This window comes from Salmo salar, chromosome ssa03, assembly GCF_905237065.1.
Source record: "Salmo salar chromosome ssa03, Ssal_v3.1, whole genome shotgun sequence".
NCBI classification, from domain to species: Eukaryota; Metazoa; Chordata; class Actinopteri; order Salmoniformes; family Salmonidae; genus Salmo; species Salmo salar.
Window position 1 is genome coordinate 30,605,913 of NC_059444.1, and position 25,952 is coordinate 30,631,864.

General features: G+C 41.8%; 1 protein-coding gene across 1 annotated transcript in view; it reads right to left on the reverse strand.

Annotated features, from left to right (window-relative positions):
* Positions 1 to 21,434, reverse strand: part of LOC106599721 (adenylate cyclase type 1) — a 68,746-nt gene extending 47,312 nt beyond the window's left edge. The window contains exons 1-4 of the mRNA XM_014191020.2: positions 20,351 to 21,434; positions 11,179 to 11,328; positions 10,740 to 10,858; positions 2,820 to 2,931 (exon numbers count right to left, since the gene is read on the reverse strand). Of these exons, the coding sequence (XP_014046495.1) occupies positions 2,820 to 2,931; positions 10,740 to 10,858; positions 11,179 to 11,328; positions 20,351 to 20,959 (990 nt within the window). The 5' untranslated portion in view covers positions 20,960 to 21,434. The remainder of the gene's footprint in view (positions 1 to 2,819; positions 2,932 to 10,739; positions 10,859 to 11,178; positions 11,329 to 20,350) is intronic.
* Between the last annotated feature and the right edge of the window lie 4,518 nt (positions 21,435 to 25,952).

Below are 25,952 nucleotides of genomic sequence, written 5' to 3' on the forward strand. Positions count from 1 at the left end.
CTGTAATGACAGCTGTAAGGAAAGCTGTAATGACAGCTGTAAGGAAAGCTGTAATGACAACTGTAATGAAAGCTGTAAGGAAAGCTGTAATGACAGCTGTAAGGAAAGCTGTAATGAAAGCTGTAATGACAGCTGTAAGGAAAGCTGTAAGGAAAGCTGTAATGACAGCTGTAATGACAGCTGTAATGAAAGCTGTAAGGAAAGCTGTAATGACAGCTGTAAGGAAAGCTGTAAGGAAAGCTGTAATGACAGCTGTAATGACAGCTGTAAGGAAAGCTGTAATGACAGCTGTAAGGAAAGCTGTAATGACAGCTGTAAGGAAAGCTGTAATGACAGCTGTAAGGAAAGCTGTAAGGAAAGCTGTAAGGAAAGCTGTAATGACAGCTGTAATGACAGCTGTAAGGAAAGCTGTAAGGAAAGCTGTAATGACAGCTGTAAGGAAAGCTGTAAGGAAAGCTGTAATGACAGCTGTAAGGAAAGCTGTAATGACAGCTGTAATGAAAGCTGTAATGACAGCTGTAAGGAAAGCTGTAAGGAAAGCTGTAAGGAAAGCTGTAAGGAAAGCTGTAATGACAGCTGTAATGACAGCTGTAAGGAAAGCTGTAAGGAAAGCTGTAATGACAGCTGTAATGACAGCTGTAAGGAAAGCTGTAATGACAGCTGTAAGGAAAGCTGTAAGGAAAGCTGTAAGGAAAGCTGTAAGGAAAGCTGTAATGACAGATGTAATGAAAGCTGTAAGGAAAGCTGTAATGACAGCTGTAAGGAAAGCTGTAAGGAAAGCTGTAATGAAAGCTGTAAGGAAAGCTGTAATGACAGCTGTAAGGAAAGCTGTAATGACAGCTGTAAGGAAAGCTGTAAGGAAAGCTGTAATGACAGCTGTAATGAAAGCTGTAAGGAAAGCTGTAATGACAGCTGTAAGGAAAGCTGTAATGACAGCTGTAATGACAGCTGTAAGGAAAGCTGTAAGGAAAGCTGTAATGACAGCTGTAAGGAAGCTGTAATGACAGCTGTAAGGAAAGCTGTAAGGAAAGCTGTAAGGAAAGCTGTAATGACAGCTGTAAGGAAAGCTGTAATGACAGCTGTAATGACAGCTGTAAGGAAAGCTGTAAGGAAAGCTGTAATGACAGCTGTAAGGAAAGCTGTAATGAAAGCTGTAAGGAAAGCTGTAATGACAGCTGTAAGGAAAGCTGTAAGGAAAGCTGTAAGGAAAGCTGTAAGGAAAGCTGTAATGACAGCTGTAAGGAAAGCTGTAATGACAGCTGTAAGGAAAGCTGTAATGAAAGCTGTAATGACAGCTGTAAGGACAGCTGTAATGACAGCTGTAAGGAAAGCTGTAAGGAAAGCTGTAATGACAGCTGTAAGGAAAGCTGTAAGGAAAGCTGTAATGACAGCTGTAAGGAAAGCTGTAATGACAGCTGTAATGAAAGCTGTAATGACAGCTGTAAGGAAAGCTGTAAGGAAAGCTGTAAGGAAAGCTGTAATGAAAGCTGTAATGACAGCTGTAAGGAAAGCTGTAATGACAGCTGTAAGGAAAGCTGTAATGACAGCTGTAATGACAGCTGTAAGGAAAGCTGTAATGAAAGCTGTAATGACAGCTGTAATGAAAGCTGTAAGGAAAGCTGTAAGGAAAGCTGTAATGAAAGCTGTAATGACAGCTGTAAGGAAAGCTGTAATGACAGCTGTAAGGAAAGCTGTAATGACAGCTGTAAGGAAAGCTGTAATGACAGCTGTAAGGAAAGCTGTAAGGAAAGCTGTAATGACAGCTGTAAGGAAAGCTGTAATGACAGCTGTAAGGAAAGCTGTAAGGAAAGCTGTAATGAAAGCTGTAATGACAGCTGTAATGACAGCTGTAAGGAAAGCTGTAATGACAGCTGTAAGGAAAGCTGTAAGGAAAGCTGTAATGACAGCTGTAAGGAAAGCTGTAATGACAGCTGTAATGAAAGCTGTAATGACAGCTGTAAGGAAAGCTGTAAGGAAAGCTGTAAGGAAAGCTGTAATGACAGCTGTAAGGAAAGCTGTAATGACAGCTGTAAGGAAAGCTGTAATGACAGCTGTAATGAAAGCTGTAAGGCACAGCTGTAAGGAAAGCTGTAATGAAAGCTGTAATGACAGCTGTAATGACAGCTGTAAGGAAAGCTGTAAGGAAATCTGTAAGGAAAGCTGTAAGGAAAGCTGTAATGAAAGCTGTTATGACAGCTGTAATGAAAGCTGTAAGGAAAGCTGTAATGAAAGCTGTAATGACAGCTGTAATGAAAGCTGTAATGACAGCTGTAAGGAAAGCTGTAATGACAGCTGTAAGGAAAGCTGTAAGGAAAGCTGTAAGGAAAGCTGTAATGACAGCTGTGAGAGCCAGTCAACCGTATCTCACATCCTTAAATGAAGAAACACACAATCCATATCGCTACGGGTCAAAACCAGACCCAAAGCCTATACAGACCAGGGAGCAAAAGGACAGTCCTCTGGCCAAAGACAAACTGAAAACATTGGGCAATTGTAGGTCAAAAGGGGATCGAATTGTCTGTGACAAATAAACAGGTAACATTTTTCTCAATGATGCACCAGCAATTACTAAAATGAATGTATCAAAGCAAAAACGACCAAAGTATATGACTTGGTATTCGTACTTCAACAACAGGCACCAGGGTAGTATGTAGATGAGAATAAAATATGCTACAGTATAACAACTAAACAACCGATTGCCCACGCTAGCATGTCTAGGAGACAGCCTTTAGAATAGGGTGAGCATGAGGAAAAGTAGACCTACAGTAACTGTCACCAGTAGAAGCTCAAAGTGAGAACAGGAAAGATAATAGACTTACCGTGGCCAGCTCATCAAACTTCCCAAAGAGCTCATTGAGAAGTTTGACCAGCTCCTGGGCTGTGCACTGAGACGCCAGGCTGGTAAACCCCACAATGTCAGCAAACAGGATACTGGAAGAGAGAGAGAGAGAGAGAGAGAGAGAGAGAGAGAGAGAGATTAGATATTAGAAAAATGATAGAGAGAGTTGGGGGTAAGGAGAGACATAGAAATAATAAAATACATTCCAAGATGACAGGTAGGCATAAGCTTCCTGATATAACAGTATCTCAGACCTGAGATGTTAGATCGTGCCAACAAGGGATAGAGATGTGCATCGCGTGCCAGGTCAGATTGTCGAAGTGAGCATTGTCTCTTTTGATAATGTGTTAAGATTGAGATTGAACGGTGACAGCCAATGAGATGATCCATGTTCTGTTCCAATGCGTGACAGGCATTGAAATCAAGCAGGACTCAGAATAGCAACATGGATTGTTCTTCCCTAGATCATTTTCATAGGGATCAAAGCAGAGCCATGCCCTGTTAGGAGTTAGACAGACAACATACACCTCCCTAAGTAGTTAGTATCTGGTTTACCATTTAGAAATGAATGCACTTTATGTATCCAGTCCCCCCCCATTTGAAGAAGTCATTCACCTATAGTGTATTAAATGTAGTCAAAAGTTTAGTATTTGGTCCCATATTCCTAGCACTAATGACTACATCAAGCTACAAAATTGTTGGATGCATTTGCAGTTTGTTTTGGTTGTGTTTCGGATTATGTTAGGATTATATTTTTTCAACCAAAAAAAAAACGGTATTAAACAAAATCTCTTTCTCTGAGCAATTGTATTAGTATAAAATAATATAATTACAATTTTTTTTAGCATACAATATAGGTCAGTATAGGGCTGACCTATACGGCCAAAATATCGTATCACAAAATATTTCACATTTTTGACGACGTGACGGTATTGTATGTTTTTTTAATAAGTTCTAAATTTGCTTTACGAGTTGTGCATGACCCTAGGGTGGCAACACAACATAAGTGATTTCAATGTACACACTGCTACGTAGGGCTGCACGATATGTGCAAAACAATCTAGGCCTTATTTTTTTACCAAATATTACAATTGCAATGGCACTTCGACTGAGCCTGCAACGCTGCCGACTTCATGCCTAAGTGGAATCATTTATGCCATAAGGCACCACATTATTTTGTAGTTTGCAATTTCACACAAAAGAATGGAGAAGCGTGCCTAATTATGACACGTGCATTTGTTTACTGTGTGTCTGATGTCGAGACTTGACACATGTAAAATATGAAACACCTCCCAAATTAAATGTTGAACTGTTAAGGTTTCTTTTTTGTAAAACGACAGGGGGGGATGTGTTAATTAGAATTTCATGCTCATTTTATTATTTATAAGTGGAACATGAGTTGCATCATTGAAGTCACAAGTGTCCCAAAGCTTATTGATCCTCGCCATTCTCTGGAAGTCACCCTCTGAGTTTTGTCAGCAACACATGACAACAGAGAACCCTCCAAGCGAGTTGGTAGGGGCGAGGCGGTGGTTGGGGATTCACAACAGTGAACATTCGGCAAAAGATCGAGCGGTCGAGCAACAACAACTGAGTGACAAGGAGCGGGCTTAGTGAGACAGCGGGAAAGAGATGACTCAAGTAGCGGAGTAAACTACAAAAAAACGGAGTGGTGTATCACATTTAACAAACCAAATATTGAAATACCATTATAGAAGGTCAAGTAAAAACCCAAACCGGTCCGTGCATATAAACCGCTATACATTAAACTACGGTATATTTTATTATTTATTTTTTAGGCCTACCATATTTTTTTCTCATCTTTATCAAGGGTGCCAATAATATATCCCAGACCAGCCGTATTCCCTCCAGCCCTGACCCCAATAAACAAATCATCCTATTAGAGCCATTACTGTGAGCAGATGTTATTAGCCCAGTGTTGAGTAATATCCTCCCCCAGCGCCCCAGCCCCAGGGCTCATGGGGAATTTAAGCCCTGGCCCGAGCCTCTCAGACAGCGCTGTCTCCCAGTCTGTGTTCCGCCCGCAAGACCGCATCACCAGGCCAGGCAGACATACTGTATTTGACCTCGCCATGTAATCCTCCATCATCTCACCCAGCCAGATCTCATCACATTCCAGGGGACATCTCTGCCATCTCCCTATTATACTAATGTGTGGTGGGGCTGAGTACTGAAGTGACGGCCCAAAAAAAACTGCCAAAACACATTTATGTTGTACTCAGTGTATAATGGACCAATAAACATTGAATTGTATCGTAATGTAGCCTAGCCTTTCTGAAGCAGCCAGGCGAGCCTAGTGCTCGTGATTGGAATGTAATCATGTTGTGTGTGAAAAGGCTTGCAAAGCAACCGGAGGGGGTCAAGGCTAGAGGCGTGTGTGTGTGTGTGTGTGTGTGTGTGTGTGTGTGTGTGTGTGTGTGTGTGTGTGTGTGTGTGTGTGTGTGTGTGTTACATGTGTGAGGAGCAGTTGTTGACGTCAAGGCTCTTGTAGAGACTGGTGGCAGTGGTAAAGAGCCTGCTTGATGAGATGGCGTGTGGGTCGCAGTGATAAAAGCCACCCTGAGCAGAGGGTCAATTATTTCCTGGATGGATAATTCTGCTGATTCTCTGTGTGAGAGGACAGGGAGGCAGGCGGTGTTGTGACACACACACACACACACACACACACACACAGCACATCATCAACAAGTGTAAAGTCCCCAGAGGGCCGTGCTCTAGGAGATCTAGACCTGTCAAGCCAGACCAGAATGTTTCAGGTGGGATTCAGGAGATTGCTGTGATGCAACCTGCCTGCCTGTCTGTCTGGGGTTATGCAACAATAGCAGACTGTCAGTAGGATTGGGCATGTTGCCAGTAATGTGGGACAATGGAGTGTGTGTGTGTGTGTGTGTGTGTGTGTGTGTGTGTGTGTGTGTGTGTGTGTGTGTGTGTGTGTGTGTGTGTGTGTGTGTGTGTGTGTGTGTGTGTGTGTGTGTGTGTGTGTGTTGTCCGTTGGTTTGTAGGCTGCAGGAAGTGGCGGATTTACAAAATTGCCTCAGGTCTTACAGTGCCTTCAGAAAGTATTCACACCCCTTGACTTCTTCCACATTTTGTTGTGTTACCGCCTGAATTTGAAATGTATTAAATTGTGATATTTTTGGTCACTGGTCTACACACAATACCCCATATTGTCAAAGTGGAATTATGTTTTTAGAAATGTTTAGTAACGAATGAAAAATGAAACGCTGAAATGTCTTGAGTCAATAAGTATTCGACCCCTTTGCTATGGCACTTTCAGAGCTGGGCAGGGAAAAGAAAAAGAAATATAACACATTTCTGGAGTAAAAACACAGGTGCTGCTGATCATGCTGCCATCGTCGTCGAGGCAGAGGACATGTACTGTATATGTAGCCCTGTATCTGATGCTGTCTAGCGAATAGCGCACAGTTTTTTTTTACTGTTACTGCATTGTTAGTACACAAACGAGCTAAAGGCTCTGATGCATTGCTTTCCTAATTGTCTTTCCATCTATGTTTCCCTCTCTTCCTTTCCCAGTCTAATTCTGCACACACCATTGCATATTACCTTCCTCCTTTCCCTCTCTTCCTTCTCAGTGCGACACAAACAGACACAGACTAATGTGATGTAAATTGAGAGATGAATACAATCGAAAGCATCTATTAAATGATCCAGTTTGCAAAGAAGATTCCCTTATCAAAGAGCATTGTACTCTATGGCTGGCATTTCATGTGAGGTAATGCTCTGTAACATATAATGGCTTTTCTTAGCTCAACTTTGGCAATGTTTCATATTTTTCTTATTTATAGACACGTTTATTAGTACGGCATAATATTTAAGGGTTTAGTAACTTCCCACACCAGCACCGTACCATAATAATCCAAGCTACCTTAATCATTTCATTTATTTAAAATCCAGTCGCGGAACATAATAACAAAGTATTGACTAAATGACTGTACCATTGTTTACTTTTCAATCATAGCCGACCTTTCATATTATTCACCCCTTGCAATAGGCTTGGATCTCTTTCAGTAGATCGTCAGTGGGCACTAACTGCATGTGAACAAGGCCTAAAGCCCTTTGGTGCAGTGAGAGGCACATAGCAATCAGCAGCACTCCATTGAGATGTGTTCATATTTAACCACACACACACACACACACACACACACACACACACACACACACACACACACACACACACACACACACACACACACACACACACACACACACACACACACAAACACACACACAGCCTTACGCTAAACAGTTTAGTGTCCATTGCATTTAATCTCCTGCAGAGGCTTAATCCCGAAGGCTAAGCAAACTTCCCACCTCACGCGTCAACACCCCTCTGACAACATGAAGGAAGTAAATATACAAAGTGAAAGAGGGCGAAATAAAGAAAATGAGGAAGAGGAGGAGAGTAGAGGGAGGATACAGGAAGAAAGAGATAGAAAGGATGGAGTGGGGGGGAGAGGAAGACAAGAGGGGTTGATAATCAAGTGAAGAGTAGCAACAGGAAGGGTGGGAGAGGGGGAGGGAGAGAGATGTAACACTGGACATAGCCATAATATGACATTTGAAATGTCTCTATTACTTTGAAAGTTTCGTGAGTGTAATGCTTACTGTTCATTTTTTATTGTGTATTTCACGTTTGTTTATTATCTATTTCACTTGGTTTGGCAATGTAAATATGTTTACCATGCCAATAAAGCCTTTTGAATTTAATTGCAAAGAAAGAAAGAGAGAGGGAGGGAGGGAGGTGGAGAGAGAGAGGGAGGAAAGGAGTGAGGGAGGGAGCCAAAAAAGCTCTTTGGAAGTGGAAGAGTTACTGACGAAGGAGCACTCAGTCAACCCACTGAATAAATCGCTGGTCCCCCTCCAGCGAAACCAGTGTGTTGGTCGGTAACACTCTGTGCAAGCTAATGCCATCTGGCAAACACTGACACCAACCACTGACTGAGACACAATGCCCCTCTGTCAGCTCACAAGAAGCTTTGCTCAATGCCAATTTAACCATTACAACAGCAAACCCAAGCGTCAAATCTGGAGGAAACCTGGCACCATCCCTACGGTGTGTTCCATAACGGTGAAGCATGTTGGTGCCATCATCATGCTGTGGGGATGTTTTTCAGCAGCAGGCACTGGGAGACTAGTCAGGAATGAGGTAAAAGTGAACGGAGCAAAGTACAGAGAGATCTGAAAACCTGCACCAGAGCGTTCAGGACCTCAGACTGGGGCGAAAGGTTCACCTTGCAACAGGACAATGACCTTAAGCACACAGCCAAGACAACGCAGGAGGGGCTTCGGGACAAGTCTGGGAATGTCTGTGGCCAAGCCAGAGCCCGGACTTCAACCTGATCAAACATCTCTGGAGAGACCTGAAAATAGCTGTGCAGCGACGCTCCCCATCCAACCTGACGGAGCTTGAAAGGATCTGCAGAGAAGAATGTGAGAAACTCCCCAAATACAAGTGTGCCAAGCTTGTTGCGTCATACCCAAGAAGAATGGTGATTCAACAAAGTACTGAGTAAAGGATCTGAATACTATGTAAATGAGGTCCTGATATTTCATATGTATGTATATATATATATATATATATATATATATATATATATATATATATATATATATATATATATATATACACATATACACATATACACACACACACTTGCAAACAAATCGAAAAAACAGTTTTTGCTTAGTCATAATGGGGTATTGTGTGTAGATTGATGAGAAGATATATATATTATTTTAATCCATTTTAGAATAAGTATGTAATGTAACAAAATGTGGAAAGAGTCAAGGGGTCTGAAAACTTTCCGAATGCACTGTATATGGTACATTTCAGCTGCAGAGCAAGAATGTCCTTTGCCAAGAACCCAAACCCTCTCTCGGCACATGACATTCCGTTGCTAATGTAAATTGAAAAGTTTATGTGCATGTTATGCAAATTGAAATAACGTTAATCACTGCAATCACATGTTTAAGTAATATGCTAAACACTAGTTACAGTTGAAGTGGGAAGTTTACATACACCTTAGCCAAATACATTTAAACTCAGTTTTTCACAATTCCTGACATTTAATCTTAGTAAAAATTCACTGTCTTAGGTCAGTTAGGATCACCACTTTATTTTAAGAATGTGAAATGTCAGAATAATAATAGAGAGAATGAATTACTTCAGCTTTTATTTCTTTCATCACATTCCCAGTGGGTCAGAAGTTTACATACACTCAATTAGCAATTGGTAGCATAGTATTTGGTAGCATTGCCTTTAAATTGTTTAACTTGGGTCAAACGTTTCCGGTAGCCTTCCACAAGCTTCCCACAATAAGTTGGGTGAATTTTGGCCCATTCCTCCTGACAGAGCTGGGGTAACTGAGTCAGGTTTGTAGGCCTCCTTGCTCGCACACGCTTTTTCAGTTCTGCCCACACATTTTCTATAGGATTGAGGTCAGGGCTTTGTGATGGCCACTCCAATACCATTGTCCATTTAGAAGACCCATTTGCGACCAAGCTTTAACTTCCTGACTGATGTCTTGAGATGTTGCTTCAATATATCAACATAATTTTCCTTCCAGTCCCTCCTACAGCAAAGCACCCCCACAACATGATGCTGCCACCCCTGTGCTTCACGGTTGGGATGCTGTTCTTCGGCTTGCAAGCCTCCCCCTTTTTCCTCCAAACATAATGATGGTCATTATGGACAAACAGTTCTAATTTTGTTTCATCAGACCAGAGGACATTTCTCCAAAATGTACGGTCTTTGTCGCAATGTGCAGTTGCAAACTGTAGTCTGGCTTTTTTATGGCGGTTTTGGCGCAGTGGCTTCTTCCTTGTTGAGCGGCCTTTCAGGTTATGTCGATATTTGACTCGTTTTAATGTGGACATAGATACTTTTGTACCTGTTTCCTCCAGCATCTTCACATGGTCCTTTGCCATTGTTCTGGGAATGATTAGCATTTTTCGCACCAAAGTACGTTCATCTCTAGGAGACAAAATGCGTCTCCTTCCTGAGCGGTATGACGGCTGCGTGGTCCCATGGTGTTTTATATTTGCGTACTATTGTTTGTACAGATGAACGTGGTGCGTTTGGAAATTGCTACCAAGGATGAACCAGACTTGTGGAGGTCTACAATTTTCTTTCTGAGGTCTTGGCTGATTTCTTTTGATTTTCTCATTAACTCAAGCAAAGAGGCACTGAGTTTGAAGGTAGGCCTTGAAATGCATCCATAGGTACACCTTCAATTGACTCAAATGATGTCAATTAGCCTATCAGAAGCTTCTAAAGCCATGACATCATTTTCTGGCATTTTCCAAGCTGTTTAAAGGCACAGTCAACTTAGTGTATGTAAACTTCTGACCCACTGGAATTGTGAAACAGTGAATTATAAGTGAAATAATCTGTCTGTAAACAATTGTTGGAAAAATTACTTGTGTCATGCACAAAGTAGATGTCCTAACCGACTTGCCAAAACTATAGTTTGTTAACAAGAAATTTGGACAGTGGTTGAAAAACGAGTTTTCATGACTCCAACCTAAGTGTATGTAAACTTCCGACTTCAACTGTATGTAGAATACTATCATAATGTGATCTCGCAGACATTCATTCAGCTTTGATCTAATTAAACAAGCACCATTCGCCAAAATAACTTGTTATCTGGGCAGCCGAATGAGTAGAGCAGACACTGTTCTGTAAAATAGAGAATCCTGCACATGCGCAGAGTCATCATATTTTAAGCTATCGGCAAGAGACTTCCAGAGAATTCCAAAACGCAGCCATTCCGTTAAAATGATCATCGGACCTAACCAATGCCAAGTTTCTAACCCCGACGCTGGGTTGGGAGTTTTGGAGTTTGGATGGGTGTCCTACCTGACGTTGTCGTGGCGTTGGATGTAGATCTTGTGGAAGATCCTTTCAGGAGGCTTCAGGAAGTCTTCTTTCATCTCCATCGCCACGTTTCTGGGCAACAAACTCATCAGAAGTCGCTCCTGTGTGGGTGGGTGAGAGAGAGAGAGAGGACAGAGCGAGGAGAAGGAAAGAGAGGTATACTTAAAAGTCAATCAGACTTGAGAATATGAGAGGAGAGAGTGTTGGTGGTGGTGCAGATAAGGAAAGTGAGAGATAAAAGGTGGTGGAACAAACGGAATTGAAAAAAAGTGTGAATGAGTCACTAAGTGTGTTTAAAGAAATAATATGAGCGAAATAAAGGAGCCAGGCATAAAGGAGCATGATTTTACCCTTATGCCTTCTGTTAATGTGTGTTTGTGTGTCTGCATGCTGGTGTGTCCGTGTGAATTTGTGTTTATACCTGTTTCTCATTCTCATCCTCCATGCGTAGCCTCTCCTCGATGCAGTTGCGTGCCTGTAGGAAAGCCTTCCTCTGTGCTCGCTCAGTCAGGATGCGCACAAACAATCCAGAGAGGTTCACACTGGTAAACAGCACTGTGTTGGCCACCAGCTGCAAGCACAAACAACACAACATTATGCCACTTAGCATACACTTCATAATCTTTTATCCAAAGTGACATAGGATCCCTGTAGAAATTGAACGTGTGACTTTAGTATTGCTAGGCCCATGCTCTCACACCAACTGAGCTACACAGGACTACGCTCTCAAGTTAAGACTGTCTTAAATAACAAATACATGATGCAGCTTTTTCCAAAATCCTAGGGGAAACACTGGCACATTTCTTTTGTAGAATGAGAAGGTCACTTTTGGTGATTTTTTTTATTACCACAACCGTCAACACGTCAATCTGACTGTTTAGAATTTTTGGTATTTTAATAACTTCCTTTCAATAAAAACCTTGAATCGACCTGTCTCTGACTTTTCCAAATGATGTGTATTTAACACTCTAGCAGTCCTTTGAGATAAATATCATAAAAGACAAAAACTTTCGGGGTATTTCTACCTCAAAGCACCATGACGGTCAAAATGGCCGTATGCATATTTAAGAGTAGAATAGCCGGCAGTCAAATAAATCTATGTAATATCCACAATCACAGAGAAATCATTCATATTTAGTTTAGGAAGGTCATATTAAACATGATACTAAGACAATTTATTTCAAAAGAACAGAATAGCATGTTTTGAGTTTTATGTATAGGTACTTACAGTATTAGCCGAGGCTATATGGCTTCGCCATGCCAATGAAATCACCTTGTCAATTTAGCATACATAACACGCTTGTATTCATTTCCCTGCCCAACCACAGTCAACACATATACTGTATTTTACAGTAAGAATATAAAGGAACATAACAGAATACAATTAATTGCTGATTGCCACCAGTACTCGCAAGAGGAAGAGTGGAGCCGTGGTTATACAAGGAAAAGGTTATATATACCATATTCTGTGCCATTTTAAGAGTTGTTTGGCAAAACTAGGTGAATTTGGAAAGCTCAGAATCTGCCTGCATCAACCTCTGTAGGATGATTTGAAAAAGTGCTTTTTGGTTTAGCTCTTTGTCAATGGATGCTGGTCATCAGTCTCAATTTGGCAATTAAACATTTTGTCACCCATCAGACCATTATCTATTTAGTCTTGTCTTTGGACCACATCTATTATTATATGTGTGAAATTTGTTTCAATATACTGTAGTTTAGGTATGGTCTGGATTGGCCGTTAGCTATTTGAACATTAAAAAAAATGAATTAGTTTAGCTATTTATTATGGAATAGTTACAAAATTTAAATATTGAAATATCAATTCAAAATGACTGTCATGACCATTCTAGTAGTTATGGAATTCCGGCGCTCCGAGTGTTAAAAAGCCATTATGTTGACATCTGAACTTACTGATGCGCGCCACAGCGATGTGGGGAGATAAGGAAGAAGCGGCTGTGCGCGTGTGGCTCTAATTCACACCACCGCTCACTCTGTTTGCTACCAATATGTTGTAGCCTAACTTGTCACTCTGATCTCAAAGGGACATTGCGACATTTTTGCAATCAAGCCCTTTTTGTTCTTATCCAGAGTCAGACGAACACATGGGTACCATTTATGTCTCTGTGTGAAGTTTGAAGGACGTTGAAGGTAGTTTCACTACCGTTAGCAGAACGACTGGCAGGCTGGACCCATTCAATCTGGCCCAGGGGATGTTTGAATAAAAAAATGTAATGTTAATAGGAAATGATTATTTTGGGTTAAAAAAACACTCCGGGCCACTCTTGAACGTCTACAACGAGATAGAAAGTATGGATAAATGGGCTCCCGAGTTGCGCAGCGGTCTAAGGCACTGCATCGCAGTGCAAGAGGCGTCACTACAGACCCTGGTTTGATCCCGGGCTGTATCACAACCGGCCGTGATCAGGAGTCCCATAGGGCGGCGCACAATTGGCCCAGCATCGTTCTGGTTCGGGTTTGGCCGGTGTAGACAGTCATTGTAAATAAGAATTTGTTCTTAACTGACTTGCCTAGTTAAATAAAGGTTAAATATAAAATAAATGATAATGGTGTTTTAAATTACTTTTAAATTACTGCGATTTTCAAGTAAGCTTGTTTTCCCCTTTGTTGGTAAACAATGTAATTGAAAACAAACACTGTATAGCCTCAAAACATGGTTAAAAGTATAAATGTATCTCATGGATGGTCAGTCCTTGCATCCATAGCTCTGTCTATGAATTTTACAGTGGTTACATTTTCCAGTCCCATTCCTCAGCTATTTACCAAATCAGTGGCTGGGTGCTCCGCTTTGGTATTCTTTGAACTGCTGATTGCGCCTTTAATGCATAAAGTGCCAAGTGAAGCTGAGATATCAGAAACCACCTGGCCTAAACACATTGACAGACTGATGCATAGTATACATAAAGGAAGAGAAAAGAGATTCACATTCACAACCATTAATTTGAAGCCAAAAATGAAGTATTTTCTTTGTTTTGTCAATACACATTTGGAAGCAATCCATCAGTGTGTGTGTGTGTGTGTGTGTGTGTGTGTGTGTGTGTGTGTGTGTGTGTGTGTGTGTGTGTGTGTGTGTGTGTGTGTGTGTGTGTGTGTGTGTGTGTGTGTGTTTGAGAAAAAGCACAGAGGGGTAAACATAAGTGGGCTGTGCTTCCAGCTGAGTGTAGGTCAGGTAGCGGAGAACAACAGATAGACAGAGCCTGATGTGGGCTGTGTTTCCAGCTGAGTGTAGGTCAGGTAGCGGAGAACAACAGATACACAGAGCCTGATGTGGGCTGTGCTTCCAGCTGAGTGTAGGTCAGGTAGCGGAGAACAACAGATAGACAGAGCCTGATGTGGGCTGTGCTTCCAGCTGAGTGTAGGTCAGGTAGCGGAGAACAACAGATAGACAGAGCCTGATGTGGGCTGTGCTTCCAGCTGAGTGTAGGTCAGGTAGCAGAGAACAACAGATAGACAGAGCCTGATGTGGGCTGTGCTTCCAGCTGAGTGTAGGTCAGGTAGCGGAGAACAACAGATAGACAGAGCCTGATGTGGGCTGTGCTTCCAGCTGAGTGTAGGTCAGGTAGCAGAGAACAACAGATAGACAGAGCCTGATGTGTAAACTGTGTTTTCCATGTGGCTGAGCATGACTGGGCCTGGAGATGTGACCTTTAACACCCAAACACACACACACACACACACACACATAGACTGTATGTCAGCCTGCCTTCCTCACCAGGAGTCATTTTGTTCTATAGACCCTGATTGGTGATTCACCACTGGTGTTTACAAGGTCTGCTGTAATACAGTTGAAGTTGGAAGTTTACATACACTTAGGTTGGAGTCATTAAAACTCGTTTTTCAACCACTCCCCAAATTTCTTGTAACAAACTATTGTTTTGGAAAGTCGGTTTGGACATCTACTTTGTGCATGACACAAGTAATTTTTCCAACAATTGATTATTTCACTATCAGAATTCCGGTGGGTAAAACGTTTACATACACTAAGTTGACTGTGCCTTTAAACAGCTTGGAAAATTCCAGAAAATGATGTCATGGCTTTAGAAGATTCTGATAGGCTAATTTGCATCATTTGAGTCAATTGGAGGTGTACCTGTGGATGTATTTCAAGGCCTACCTTCAAACTCAATGCCTCTGCTTGACATCATGGGGAAATCAAAAGAAATCAACCAAGACCTCAGAAAAAAACTGTAGACCTCTACAAGTCTGGTTCATCCTTGGGAGCAATTTCCAAACGCCTGAAGGTACCACGTTCATCTGTACAAACAATAGTACGCAAGTATAAAACACCATGGGACCACGCAGCCATCACGCCACTCAGGAAGGAGACACGTTCTGTCTCCTAGAGATGAATGTACTTTGGTGCAAAAAGTGCAAATCAATCCCAGAACAACAGCAAAGGAACTTGTGAAGATGCTGGAGGAAACAGGTACAAATGATCTATATCTTCAGTAAAAAGAGTCCTATATCGACATACCTGAAAGGCCGCTCAGCAAGGAAGAAGCCACTGCTTCAAAACCGCCATACAAAAGCCAGACTACGGTTTGCAACTGCACATGGGGACAAAGATTGTACTTTTTGGAGAAATGTCCTCTGGTCTGATGAAACAAAAATCTAACTGTTTGGCCATAATGACCATCAGTATGTTCGGAGGAAAGAGGGGGCGGCTTGCAAGCCGAAGAACACCATCCCAACCGTGAAGCACGGGGGTGGCAGCATCCTGTTGTGGGGGTGCTTTGCTGCAGGAGGGACTGGTGCACTTAACAAAATAGATGGCATCATGAGGAAGTAAAATGATGTGGATATATTGAAGCAACTTCTCAAGACATCAGTCAGGAAGTTAAAGCTTGGTCGCAAATGGTCTTCCAAATGAACAATGACCCCAAGCATACTTCCAAAGGTGTGGCAAAATGGCTTAAGGACAACAAAGTCAAGGTATTGGAGTGGTCATCACAAAGACCTTACCTCAATCCTGTAAAAAAATGTGTGGGCAGAACTGAAAAAGCATGTGTGAGCAAGGAGGCCTACAATCCTGACTCAGTTACACCAGCTCTGTCAGGAGGAATGGGCCAAAATTCACCCAACTTATTGTGGGAAGCTTGTGGGAGGCTACCCAAAACATTTGACCCAAGTTAAACAATTTAAAGGCAATGCTACCAAACACTAATTGAGTGTATGTAAACTTCTGGCCCACTGGGAATGTGATGAAAGAAATAAAAGCTGAAATAAATCATTCTCTCTAGTATTATTCTGACATTTCACATTCTTAAAATAAAGTGGTGATCCTAACTGACCTAAGACAGGGAATTTTTACTAAGATTAAATGTCAGGAATTGTGTAAAACTGAGTTTAAATGTATTTGTCTAAGGTGTATGTAAACTTTTGACTTCAACTGTATATACTGAACAGAAATACACTACCGTTCAAAAGTTTGGGGTCACTTAGAAATGTCTTTGTTTTTGAAAGAAAAGCACATTTTTCATCCATTAAAATAACATCAAATTGATCAGAAATACAGAGTAGACATTGTTAATGTTGTAAATGACTATTGTAGCTGGAAACGGCTGATTTGTTATGGAATATCTACATAGGTGTACATAGGCCCATTATCAGCAACCATCACTCCTGTGTTCCAATGGCACGTTGTGTTAGCTAATCCAAGTTTATCATTTTAAAAGGCTAATTGATCATTAGAAAACCTTTTTGCAATTATGTTAGCACAGCTGAAAATGTTTGTTCTCATTAAAGAAGCAATACAACTGGCCTTCTTTAGACTAGTTGAGTATCTGGAGCATCAGCATTTGTGGGTTCGATTACAGGCTCAAAATGGCCAGAAACAAAGTACTTTCTTCTGAAACTCGTCAGTCTATTCTTGTTCTGAGAAATGAAGGCTATTCCATGCGAGAAATTGCCAAGAAACTGAAGATCTTGTACAATGCTGTGTACTACTCCCTTCACAGAACAGCGCAATCTGGCGCAAACAGTGTAAAATAGACTCAATTTTCTTCATTCCATGCTTCTTTATACCCGTCTAAAATAAATAATGGATTTACTGTGAAGGTGTAGGCTGTATTACATGGATTTATTAGACTTATTAAAATGTAGATGTTCCAAAGGTCAGTATCAGAGGCGTGTAGGCTATCTGTGGAAGCTAGGAGATGCTAAATGTGTTTATTTTAATTAACGGTCAATTACCGTGAGGCCGACAGTTATTTGCTTGAAAATCACCAGCTGAAGAAATTTTGTGACCAACACAGCCCTATTCACAACCACAAATCACGTGTAACCACGCCAGCCCAATACCGCCACATCCGGCTTCTTCACCTGCAGGATCATCTGAGGAGGGGGAGCGGAGTGCTGAGGAGTATTTTTGTCTGTAATTTTGTGGGTAAAAAGAAAATCAGATTTTTGTCCGGCCTTTTGTGGGGAAAAACGAATTCTGATTGGCTGGGCCTGGCTCCCCAGTGAGTGGACCTGGCTCCCAAGTGGGTGGGTTTATGCCCTCCCAGGCCCACCAATGGCTGTGCCCCTGCCCAGTCATGTGAAATCCATAGATTAGGGCCTAATGAATTCATTTTCAATTGGCTGCTTTCCTTCTATGAACAGTAAATCAGAAAAATCTTCGAAAATGTTGCATATTGCGTACATATTTTTGTTCACTATAGGTCAATGATCGACTAGTAAGAACAAGCAGCTCATTTAGACAACACAATACAGGAAACAGCATCCAATAAGTTAATTAGTTATAGAGTACTGTACTGTACTCGGGGGTGTGTGATTGTATTTGATGAGGACAAGATTATATTGTCAACATGAATAGCAAATGGCAAAAGCTGGGATCTGACCTGATCCCCAAGGCACAAGAAATCCATGGTCTCATGAGACTGCAATGCAGATGACGAGACTCAAATATCCTGATCAAACATGATTGGTGTATTGGTGGACTCCTATAACAGAATTTAGCAATGCCTGTAGTGGATAATCAGGAGAGGGAAAATAATAATTCTATGTCCTTCTCTCTTTGACTGAGGTTTGGTTATTATTGGTTTGTTTACACCACACATAGCCTCACTGTGACCCTGAAGGGAAGGGGGCCTATAGGCTTGTTTGGTGGTTGTTGGTTGGTTGAAACACAGGTCCTTTACGGTCATACCACTGAGCTAATCTCCAGGCTTAATGGATTAGCTTTCCCTTCCTAGGCTGTACTCTGCTACTGCTAGCGCTGTCCTTCACACACCGTCCTCCTAACACACGTATAGGCTACACGAGAAAGATATTCTATGCCACATGCTAAAGGAAGAAAGCAAACTAGAGCTGATATGATTGAGGGCTAAACCTGTCCGTGACAGAGCGAGAGCAAGACCAAGAGAGAGAGAGATAACTTGTTGAGACTGTCAAGACATTTTTGGTATTAAGTTCTCTGGGTTTGCTTGACCTTTTATTAACTGTCTGGTTGTCTAGTATCTGGTTGGGGTCATCAACCATGGCCTACTTTGGTTCTGCATCAAGTACTTTCAGCCTAAATGGACCAGATATTCCCTATGAAACAGAGGTACACTGGATGTGAATCCTGACTGAGCGCTGTCTGTCTGGTCTCTCTGTGTGGTCCTGTTTGGTTTGTTCCACTCTGTTGGCAGTATAGGATGATATGAGGTTGGGCCATATTATTAGACATACAGTGCATTCGGAAAGTATTCAGACCCTTTCCTTTTTTCCACATTTTGTTATGTTACAGCCTTATTCTAAAATGGATGAAATAATTGTTTCCCCTCATCAATCTACACACAATACCCCATAATGACAAAGCGAAAACAGGTTTTTATAAAATGTTTGCAAACTTATTACAAATTAAAAACGCAAATACCTTACAGAATTATAAATATTATAATTTTCCTTTTTTTTTGCATACAATATACTGTAGCTTAGTATTTTAATTATTTATTTTATAGGCCTACAGTCATTACTGCTCATCTTTATCAAGGGTGTCAATCATTTAGGCACACACATCACGGATCCAAGTCAAATCCGTCACGCAGGCTATTTTGAAGTCAATGGTGTGAGACAGATACAGCTCTATTGCCTATTTGTATGCCCCCCCCCCTACATCAGTAACATGAGACTATTAGCCTAGATCTGAAGCAATGTCAACACGGAAAGCCTGCTTATACTTTGACTGACCAGACATGCGCCCGGTCAGTTCATCGATAGAACCTTCCTTCGTAGGAGAATCGTTAAATCTCCGAGCAGTTCCCCAAAGCCATCGTTATTAACGTTGCTCTTGAAAACACTCGTAATCTAACGCCTGCCTCAGACCACTCGTAGAACAGCCAAGCGCGTCGTTTTTTTTTTTGCCCTCCTGCGTCACTTTATACACAGAAAGGTCGCTGCTAAACATAGAATCACATGGCTCGTCCGTCTCTCTGTGACCACCGATAACTTCAGAACAAAGTTGACTACAAATACAAAGTTGCCAATGTCTTTGTAATTGATACAAACAAGCAAAGTATAAAAATACACGTCAAATGAAAACCGAGATGACTGCATTAAAACATAGCCTAAACAGTAGGTTATAGGTCTATTTCAATCATATTGAAATACATTTCAAGTTCAATCAATTAAGTTCATACCACTACCACTACTTGTAGGTTACTGTCTGTAATTTGTCGCAATATATTATATGTGTAGCCTAAAATCGGTGATTTATTGCTGGGCACAGATGTCAATTCAACGTCTATTCCACGTCGGTTCAAACGTCATTTCATTGAAATGTCGTTGAAACAACGTTGATTCAACCATTGTGTGCGGAATGGGAATAAGCCGCCTCAATATCTGCAGCCGTAGATGGTAATATGAGCTGATCCGTCGTTGGTATTGTGAAATAATTCTAATGATGAGGGAAGATTTGATTGGAGAAAGCTAATATGAGAGCAGCTCTCCCTTTCTTTTGATTTTATCAGTAGGATATTGACACATGCTCCAACAACGCACGTACAGACCATTCTCTCTGCGCTGTGTTTTGGGAAAAGCATGTTACATGTTCGGCCATTGTAGGAAAGATGAATCGTTAAAAACACTCGTAAACCTAAATTCGAGGCCCTGCTCTCCTGTCTGCAGTTGTGATCACAATCGGCCACACGTCATTGAAGTCCGTGTTTAGGTTGAACTACTGACCACCTCTCCGCACGTTATCGCACACGGTTTTGCACTTTCTACTATAGCATACATCCAGCACGCGCTCGTTATAAAAAACTGCATGCCTTGATTTCACTGATGTTTCTTTCCCACATAAATCTAGGGCATTACAGATATAAAACCCAAACATATTTCATTTTAGAATGTTCTCTTTGTATGTCTTTCAAAAGCAAAGCAGACGGACAAGCAGTGCTCAGGAATCGCGCGCCAGTCGGTGACCCCAGCCGGTCGCTGTCCACTTGATGGTGCTGAACTTCATATTGACAGGCTCATTGCTTCCTCTCGCTTTTCCCTTATCTGTTCTAGATTAAAGCCCCATTATCCATGCTTCGAATAGCCTAGCCTGGTGGTTAACTATGTATAGCCTACATGCACCCACTACTTACCGTTCTCCATAATTTCTGCGTCTCAACAGTCACGGAGGTGGCTGTCACAATTATATGAGAGATGGCAATCATTATTCCAAACATTACTGCTAACAGAGTCCGCACCGGCAGGAGCGAGTAGGCGACGAATGTAACCAGCATGAGCTGCCACATGCCCTGCTCGGGGTTGGTCGGGGGCTCCAGCCCCACCGCGCCGAGGGAGAAGGGACAGCAGAGGAACGAGAAGGTGAAGCCGAAGAGCAAGGTCAGGTTGACGATCTGCTGGAGTTGGGTCACCTGAAGGTACTTGACATTGGTGACAATGAAGAGGGACACGAAGACGATACAGTGGACCGGATGGGACCCCTTGGAGATGGTCAGATTGGGGCCGGACAGCAACTCCACCACCGCCAGCGTCGATGCCATGACGATGAGCACTGCCAGGGCTTTGAGAGTGGACGTCTGCTCCAGCTTTAGGTTGTAGTTCTGGAACAGAGACTCCAGCTCCTTGCAGTCGAACTCATCCTCGCATGCGATGGTAGTCAGAGGGACGCCTGGTGGACAATGGCTTTTCTTCCGCCGGGTTTTGACTTTCTGAAACGGAATTTCCTCCATGTCAGGGCCATTCATAAACTAGACACTGGACCACACCGCGCGCCACAGACCGACGCCGGGAAACAATCAAGCACGCAGCAGTCTAGAGAGGAGAGCGTCCCGGATCACTAAGGCTGGAGGACTGGCCTCCCACTGTAATCTCCTGACGCGCGACATGCACTATCCACAGGTTGAAATCCGTTGTTCGTCGAGATCAGTCACCAAGGAAACGTCCAAGCATGTTCTCCCCTTGAGCAAGACTCCAAAAAGTATTTTTCGTTTCACTTGGGCAAGGACAACATCATGGAAACAGAGTCCCGCACACGACGGTCGAGTTCTGAATCTAAGAGCTTTTCGCAAGGCTCAGATTGGATCACGCATGCGCATTATGCGGTGGAGATAAGACACGTCTCAGTAACTCAACAGACAACAAGACGAAACAGACTTGAGATGTATGGAGGACCAAACCTGCCAAAATAAGAAATACATAAATGCACATAAAAATTGATAAATAAATGAATAAATAAATCCACACATAATTAAATAAACGAGCAAGTTAACAGAAAAATAGTGACTAAAATGTATTAATTTTCTCTACATATCTACATGTATTTAATTATTTATCTATGTATTATCTAAACAGTCTAACCTTAATTCATATATATATGAATATATAGACACACACACACACACACACACACACACACACACACTCACACTCACACTCTGCAGGTCAAAAGTTTTAGAACACCTACTCATTCAAAGGTTTTTATTTATTTTTACTATTTTCTACATTGTAGAATAATTGTGAAGACATCAACACTATGAAATAACACATATGGAAACATGTAGTAAATATATTTTATATTTGACATTCTTCAAATAGCCAGCCATTGCCTTGATGACAGCTTTGCACACTCTTGGCATTCTCTCAACCAGCATCACCTGGAATGCTTTTCCAACAGTCTTGAAGGACTTCCCACATATGCTGAGCACTTGTTGGCTACTTTTCCTTCACTCTGCGGTCCAACTCATCCCAAACCATCTCAATTTGGTTGAGGTTGAGGTATTGTGGAGGCCAGGTCATCTGATACAGCACTCCATCACTCTCCATCCACAAATTCACTTTTAAGAAGCACACCTGTTAATTGAAATGCATTCCAGATGACTACCTCATGAAGCTGGTGAGAGAATGCCAAGCTGTCATCAAGGCAAAGGGTGGCTATTTGAAGAATCTCAAATGTAAAATATATTTTGATTTGTTTAACACTTTTTTGGTTACTACACGATTCCATATGTGTTATTTCATAGTTTTGATGTCTTCCCTATTATTCTATAATGTAGAAATCTTTTAAAACGTAAAGAAAAAACCCTTAAATGAGTAGGTGTTCTAAAACCTTTGACCGGTAGTGTATATATATATTTATTTCTGTATTTCTTCCTCTAATATGATAATGAGGGGGTGTCAAACAAACATCTGTGGGTATCTAACGCATGATTGGTTGATCAATGTCAGCATTGCTCGATGAAGCTAGTCACGATAACAATTAGCCACAATTGTGGAATTTGCAGTTCACCTTCAAAATAAAAGTCCCACAGTGAAACTGATGCAAACCAACACAAATAGTGGAATCATGCCATATTTTGACTAGTAAATGCTTTAACAAGCTTGGAATGTTGTTACACAAACTCAACAAAAGACAATAATTTGTTCATTTGACAAAACATTTAAATCAGTTGAAATCACACTGTGGGTGCATTAGACTTCAGAATTTAATTGGGGGCATACTGTGTATATACAGTATATATACATCATTTTTTTTCTTATAATATATATTTCTTTTACCTTTATTTAGCTAAGCAAGTCATTTAAGAACAAATTGTTATATATAATGACGGCCTACACCGGCCAAACACGGACGACGCTGGGCCAATTGTGTGCTACCCTATGGGACTCCCAATCACGGCCGGTTGTGATATAGCCTGGATTCAAACCAGGGTGTCTGTAGTGACGCCTCTAGCACTGAGACGCAGTGCCTTAGACTGCTGCGCCACTCGGGAGTCCTTTGTTTGCATTGTACAGCCTTGCCTATGGATCTTCGGTCCATGAAATGTGCTGCAATAGCACAGTGGAGCAGCGCTCCCTCACTGTTTTTAAATGTGAAAATACACGGAGCTAGAAAAAATATATCTGGAAAACAAAAAATCCATGAAAAATCCATTGACAAACTAAATAAATATGTAGGCTATAGCTGCTTATGGGTAGGTAAATTGAGATTTCTTCCATTTCCTCTCTCTCTCTGGCGGTGGCGTAAATGATGAATAACTATTGGCATGTGTGCAGAGGCCCATCTGTCAGAGTCTTGACCACTTTGAGCTGGCCAAATCTGACATAACAGTCACAGACAGAAAACTCTACCAGAGGTTGCTAAAACAGCTGTCCTCATAACAGTTTGTTAAGGAATTGGGGCTCATGTAGGCCTAAATCACACTTGAACTCGACCTAGTGTCTGATTGCTTAGCTTACAGAAACACAGACAAACTGATCCACTTCATGAACCTTATCACATCAACGAGATCTAGGAACCAAATTCTCAGCGTTTCTGCCTTGATGTTCATAAAACTCCACTGGACCCCTCTGTTACACCTAATAGTCTTACCCATCACTAATTCATAAAAATAGAAGAGTATCACTCCTCACAATGGTGCTCATTTAGTAAAGTTAGATCAAAGCTGAATCAATGTCTTGCAAGATCACATAATGATTCATTAGTATTTTACATAAAATAACTAAATATAATAGTATAAAGGCTACTGTAGCATAGCAGTCCTATAATACATTATGTCACACCAAAAACACCTCCTCAGTTATTTCTTATTGAAGCTCAATAGTCACATTTATTTTCTCATGCGGCCAAAATGTAACAGTGCATGCAACTAGGCAGGATATATGCTTTGATTGAAACAAAATAGGCCAACAAGAAAGACTTATAGTTTGTTATCACCATCTGCTCTAATTCGCTCAGGAAACAGTCATTCAAGAAGACCGAAAAATGTATAGTCCCATGGAACTGATTGAGATCAAATGATTGGCAAGGAGTTTGGACATTTCACCTGTAAAACGTCAAGAATTATTACTCACGATTGACAGTGATAATGGCCCATTTTGAAATAAGGTATGCCTAACTTCGTGTTTGAGAGTATTAAATAGAAAAACTTTTTCTGACAATATGTGTGGGCATACAGTAGGAAGACGTTGCAATTGGAGGATGCATTTTATTCATGGGACAATTCTAAACTCAGCAAAAAAATAAACGTCCCTTTTTCAGGACCCTGTCTTTCAAAGATAATTTGTAAAAATCAAAATAACTTCACGGATCTTCATTATAAAAGGTTTAAACACTGTTTCCCGTGCTTGTTCAATGAACTATAAACAATTAATGAACATGCACCTGTGAAACGGTCGTTAAGACACTAGCATCTTACAGACGGTAGGCAATTAAGGTCACAGGTATGAAAACAGGACACCAAAGAGGCCTTTCTACTGACTCTGAAAAACACCAAAAGAAAGATGCCCAGGGTCCCTGCTCATCTGCGTGAACATGCCTTAAGCATGCTGCAAGGAAGCATGAGGACTCCAGATGTGGCCAGGGCTATAAATTGCAATGTCCGTACTGTGAGATACCAAAGACAGCGAAACAGTGAAACAAGATGGACAGCTGATCGCCCTTGCAGTGGCAGACCACGTGTAACAACACCTGCACAGCATCGGTACATCCGAACATCACACCTGCGGGACAGGTACAGGATGGCAACAACAACTGCCCGAGTTTCACCAGGAATGCACAATCCCTCCATCAGTGCTCAGACTGTCCGCAATAGGCTGAGAGAGGCTGGACAGAGGGCTTGTAGGCCTGTTGTAAGGCAGGTCCTCACCAGACATCACCGGCAACAACGTCGCCTATGGGCACAAACCCACCGTCGCTGGACCAGACAGTACTGGCAAAAAGTGCTCTTCACTGATGAGTCGCGGTTTTGTCATGGTCTGGGGCGGTGTGTCACAGCATCATCGGACTAAGCTTGTTGTCATTGCAGGCAATCTCAACACTGTGCATTACAGGGAAGACATCCTCCTCCCTCATGTGGTACCCTTCCTGCAGGCTCATCCTGTCATGGCCCTCCAGCATGACAATGCCACCAGCCATACTGCTTGTTCTGTGCATGATTTCCTGCAAGACAGGAATGTCAGTGTTCTGCCATGGCCAGCGAAGAGAGCTGATCTCAATCCCATTGAGCACATCTGGGACCTGTTGGATCGGAGGGTGAGGGCTAGGGCCATTCCCCCCAGAAATGTCCGGGAACCTGCAGGTGCCTTGCTGGAAGAGTGGGGTAACATCTCACAGCAAGAACAGGCAAATCTGGTGCAGTCCATGAGGAGGAGATGCAGTGCAGTTGGTGGCCACTTAATGCAGCTGGTGGCCACACCAGATAATGACTGTTACTTTTGATTTTGACCCCCCCTTTGTTCAGGGACACATTATTCCATTTTTGTTAGTCACATGTCTGTGGAACTTGTTCAGTTTATGTCTCAGTTGTTGAGTCTTGTTATGTTCATACAAATATTTACACGTTAAGTTTGCTGAAAGTAAACACAGTTGACAGTGAGAGGACAATTCTTTTTTTGATGAGTTTATACGTGAATTTCCAAATATCAATGACTCTAACAAAAGGGTTGAATTGTTCAACATGTGCAGTAAATGTTAACATGGCTTTGGTGATGAAAGGTACATAATGTATTTGGTATCAGGTCACTGCATGCTGTGACATGGGCCTGGATGGTGACACATCTTCAGGGGTGGCAGGTAGCCTAGTGGTTAGAGCATTGGGCCAGTAACCAAAAAGGTTGCTAGATCTAATCCCAGAGCTGACAAGGTAAAAATCTGTCGTTCTGCCCCTGAACAAGGCAGTTAACCCACTGTTCATTATAAATAAGAATTTATTCTTAACTGACTTGCCTAGTTAAATAAAG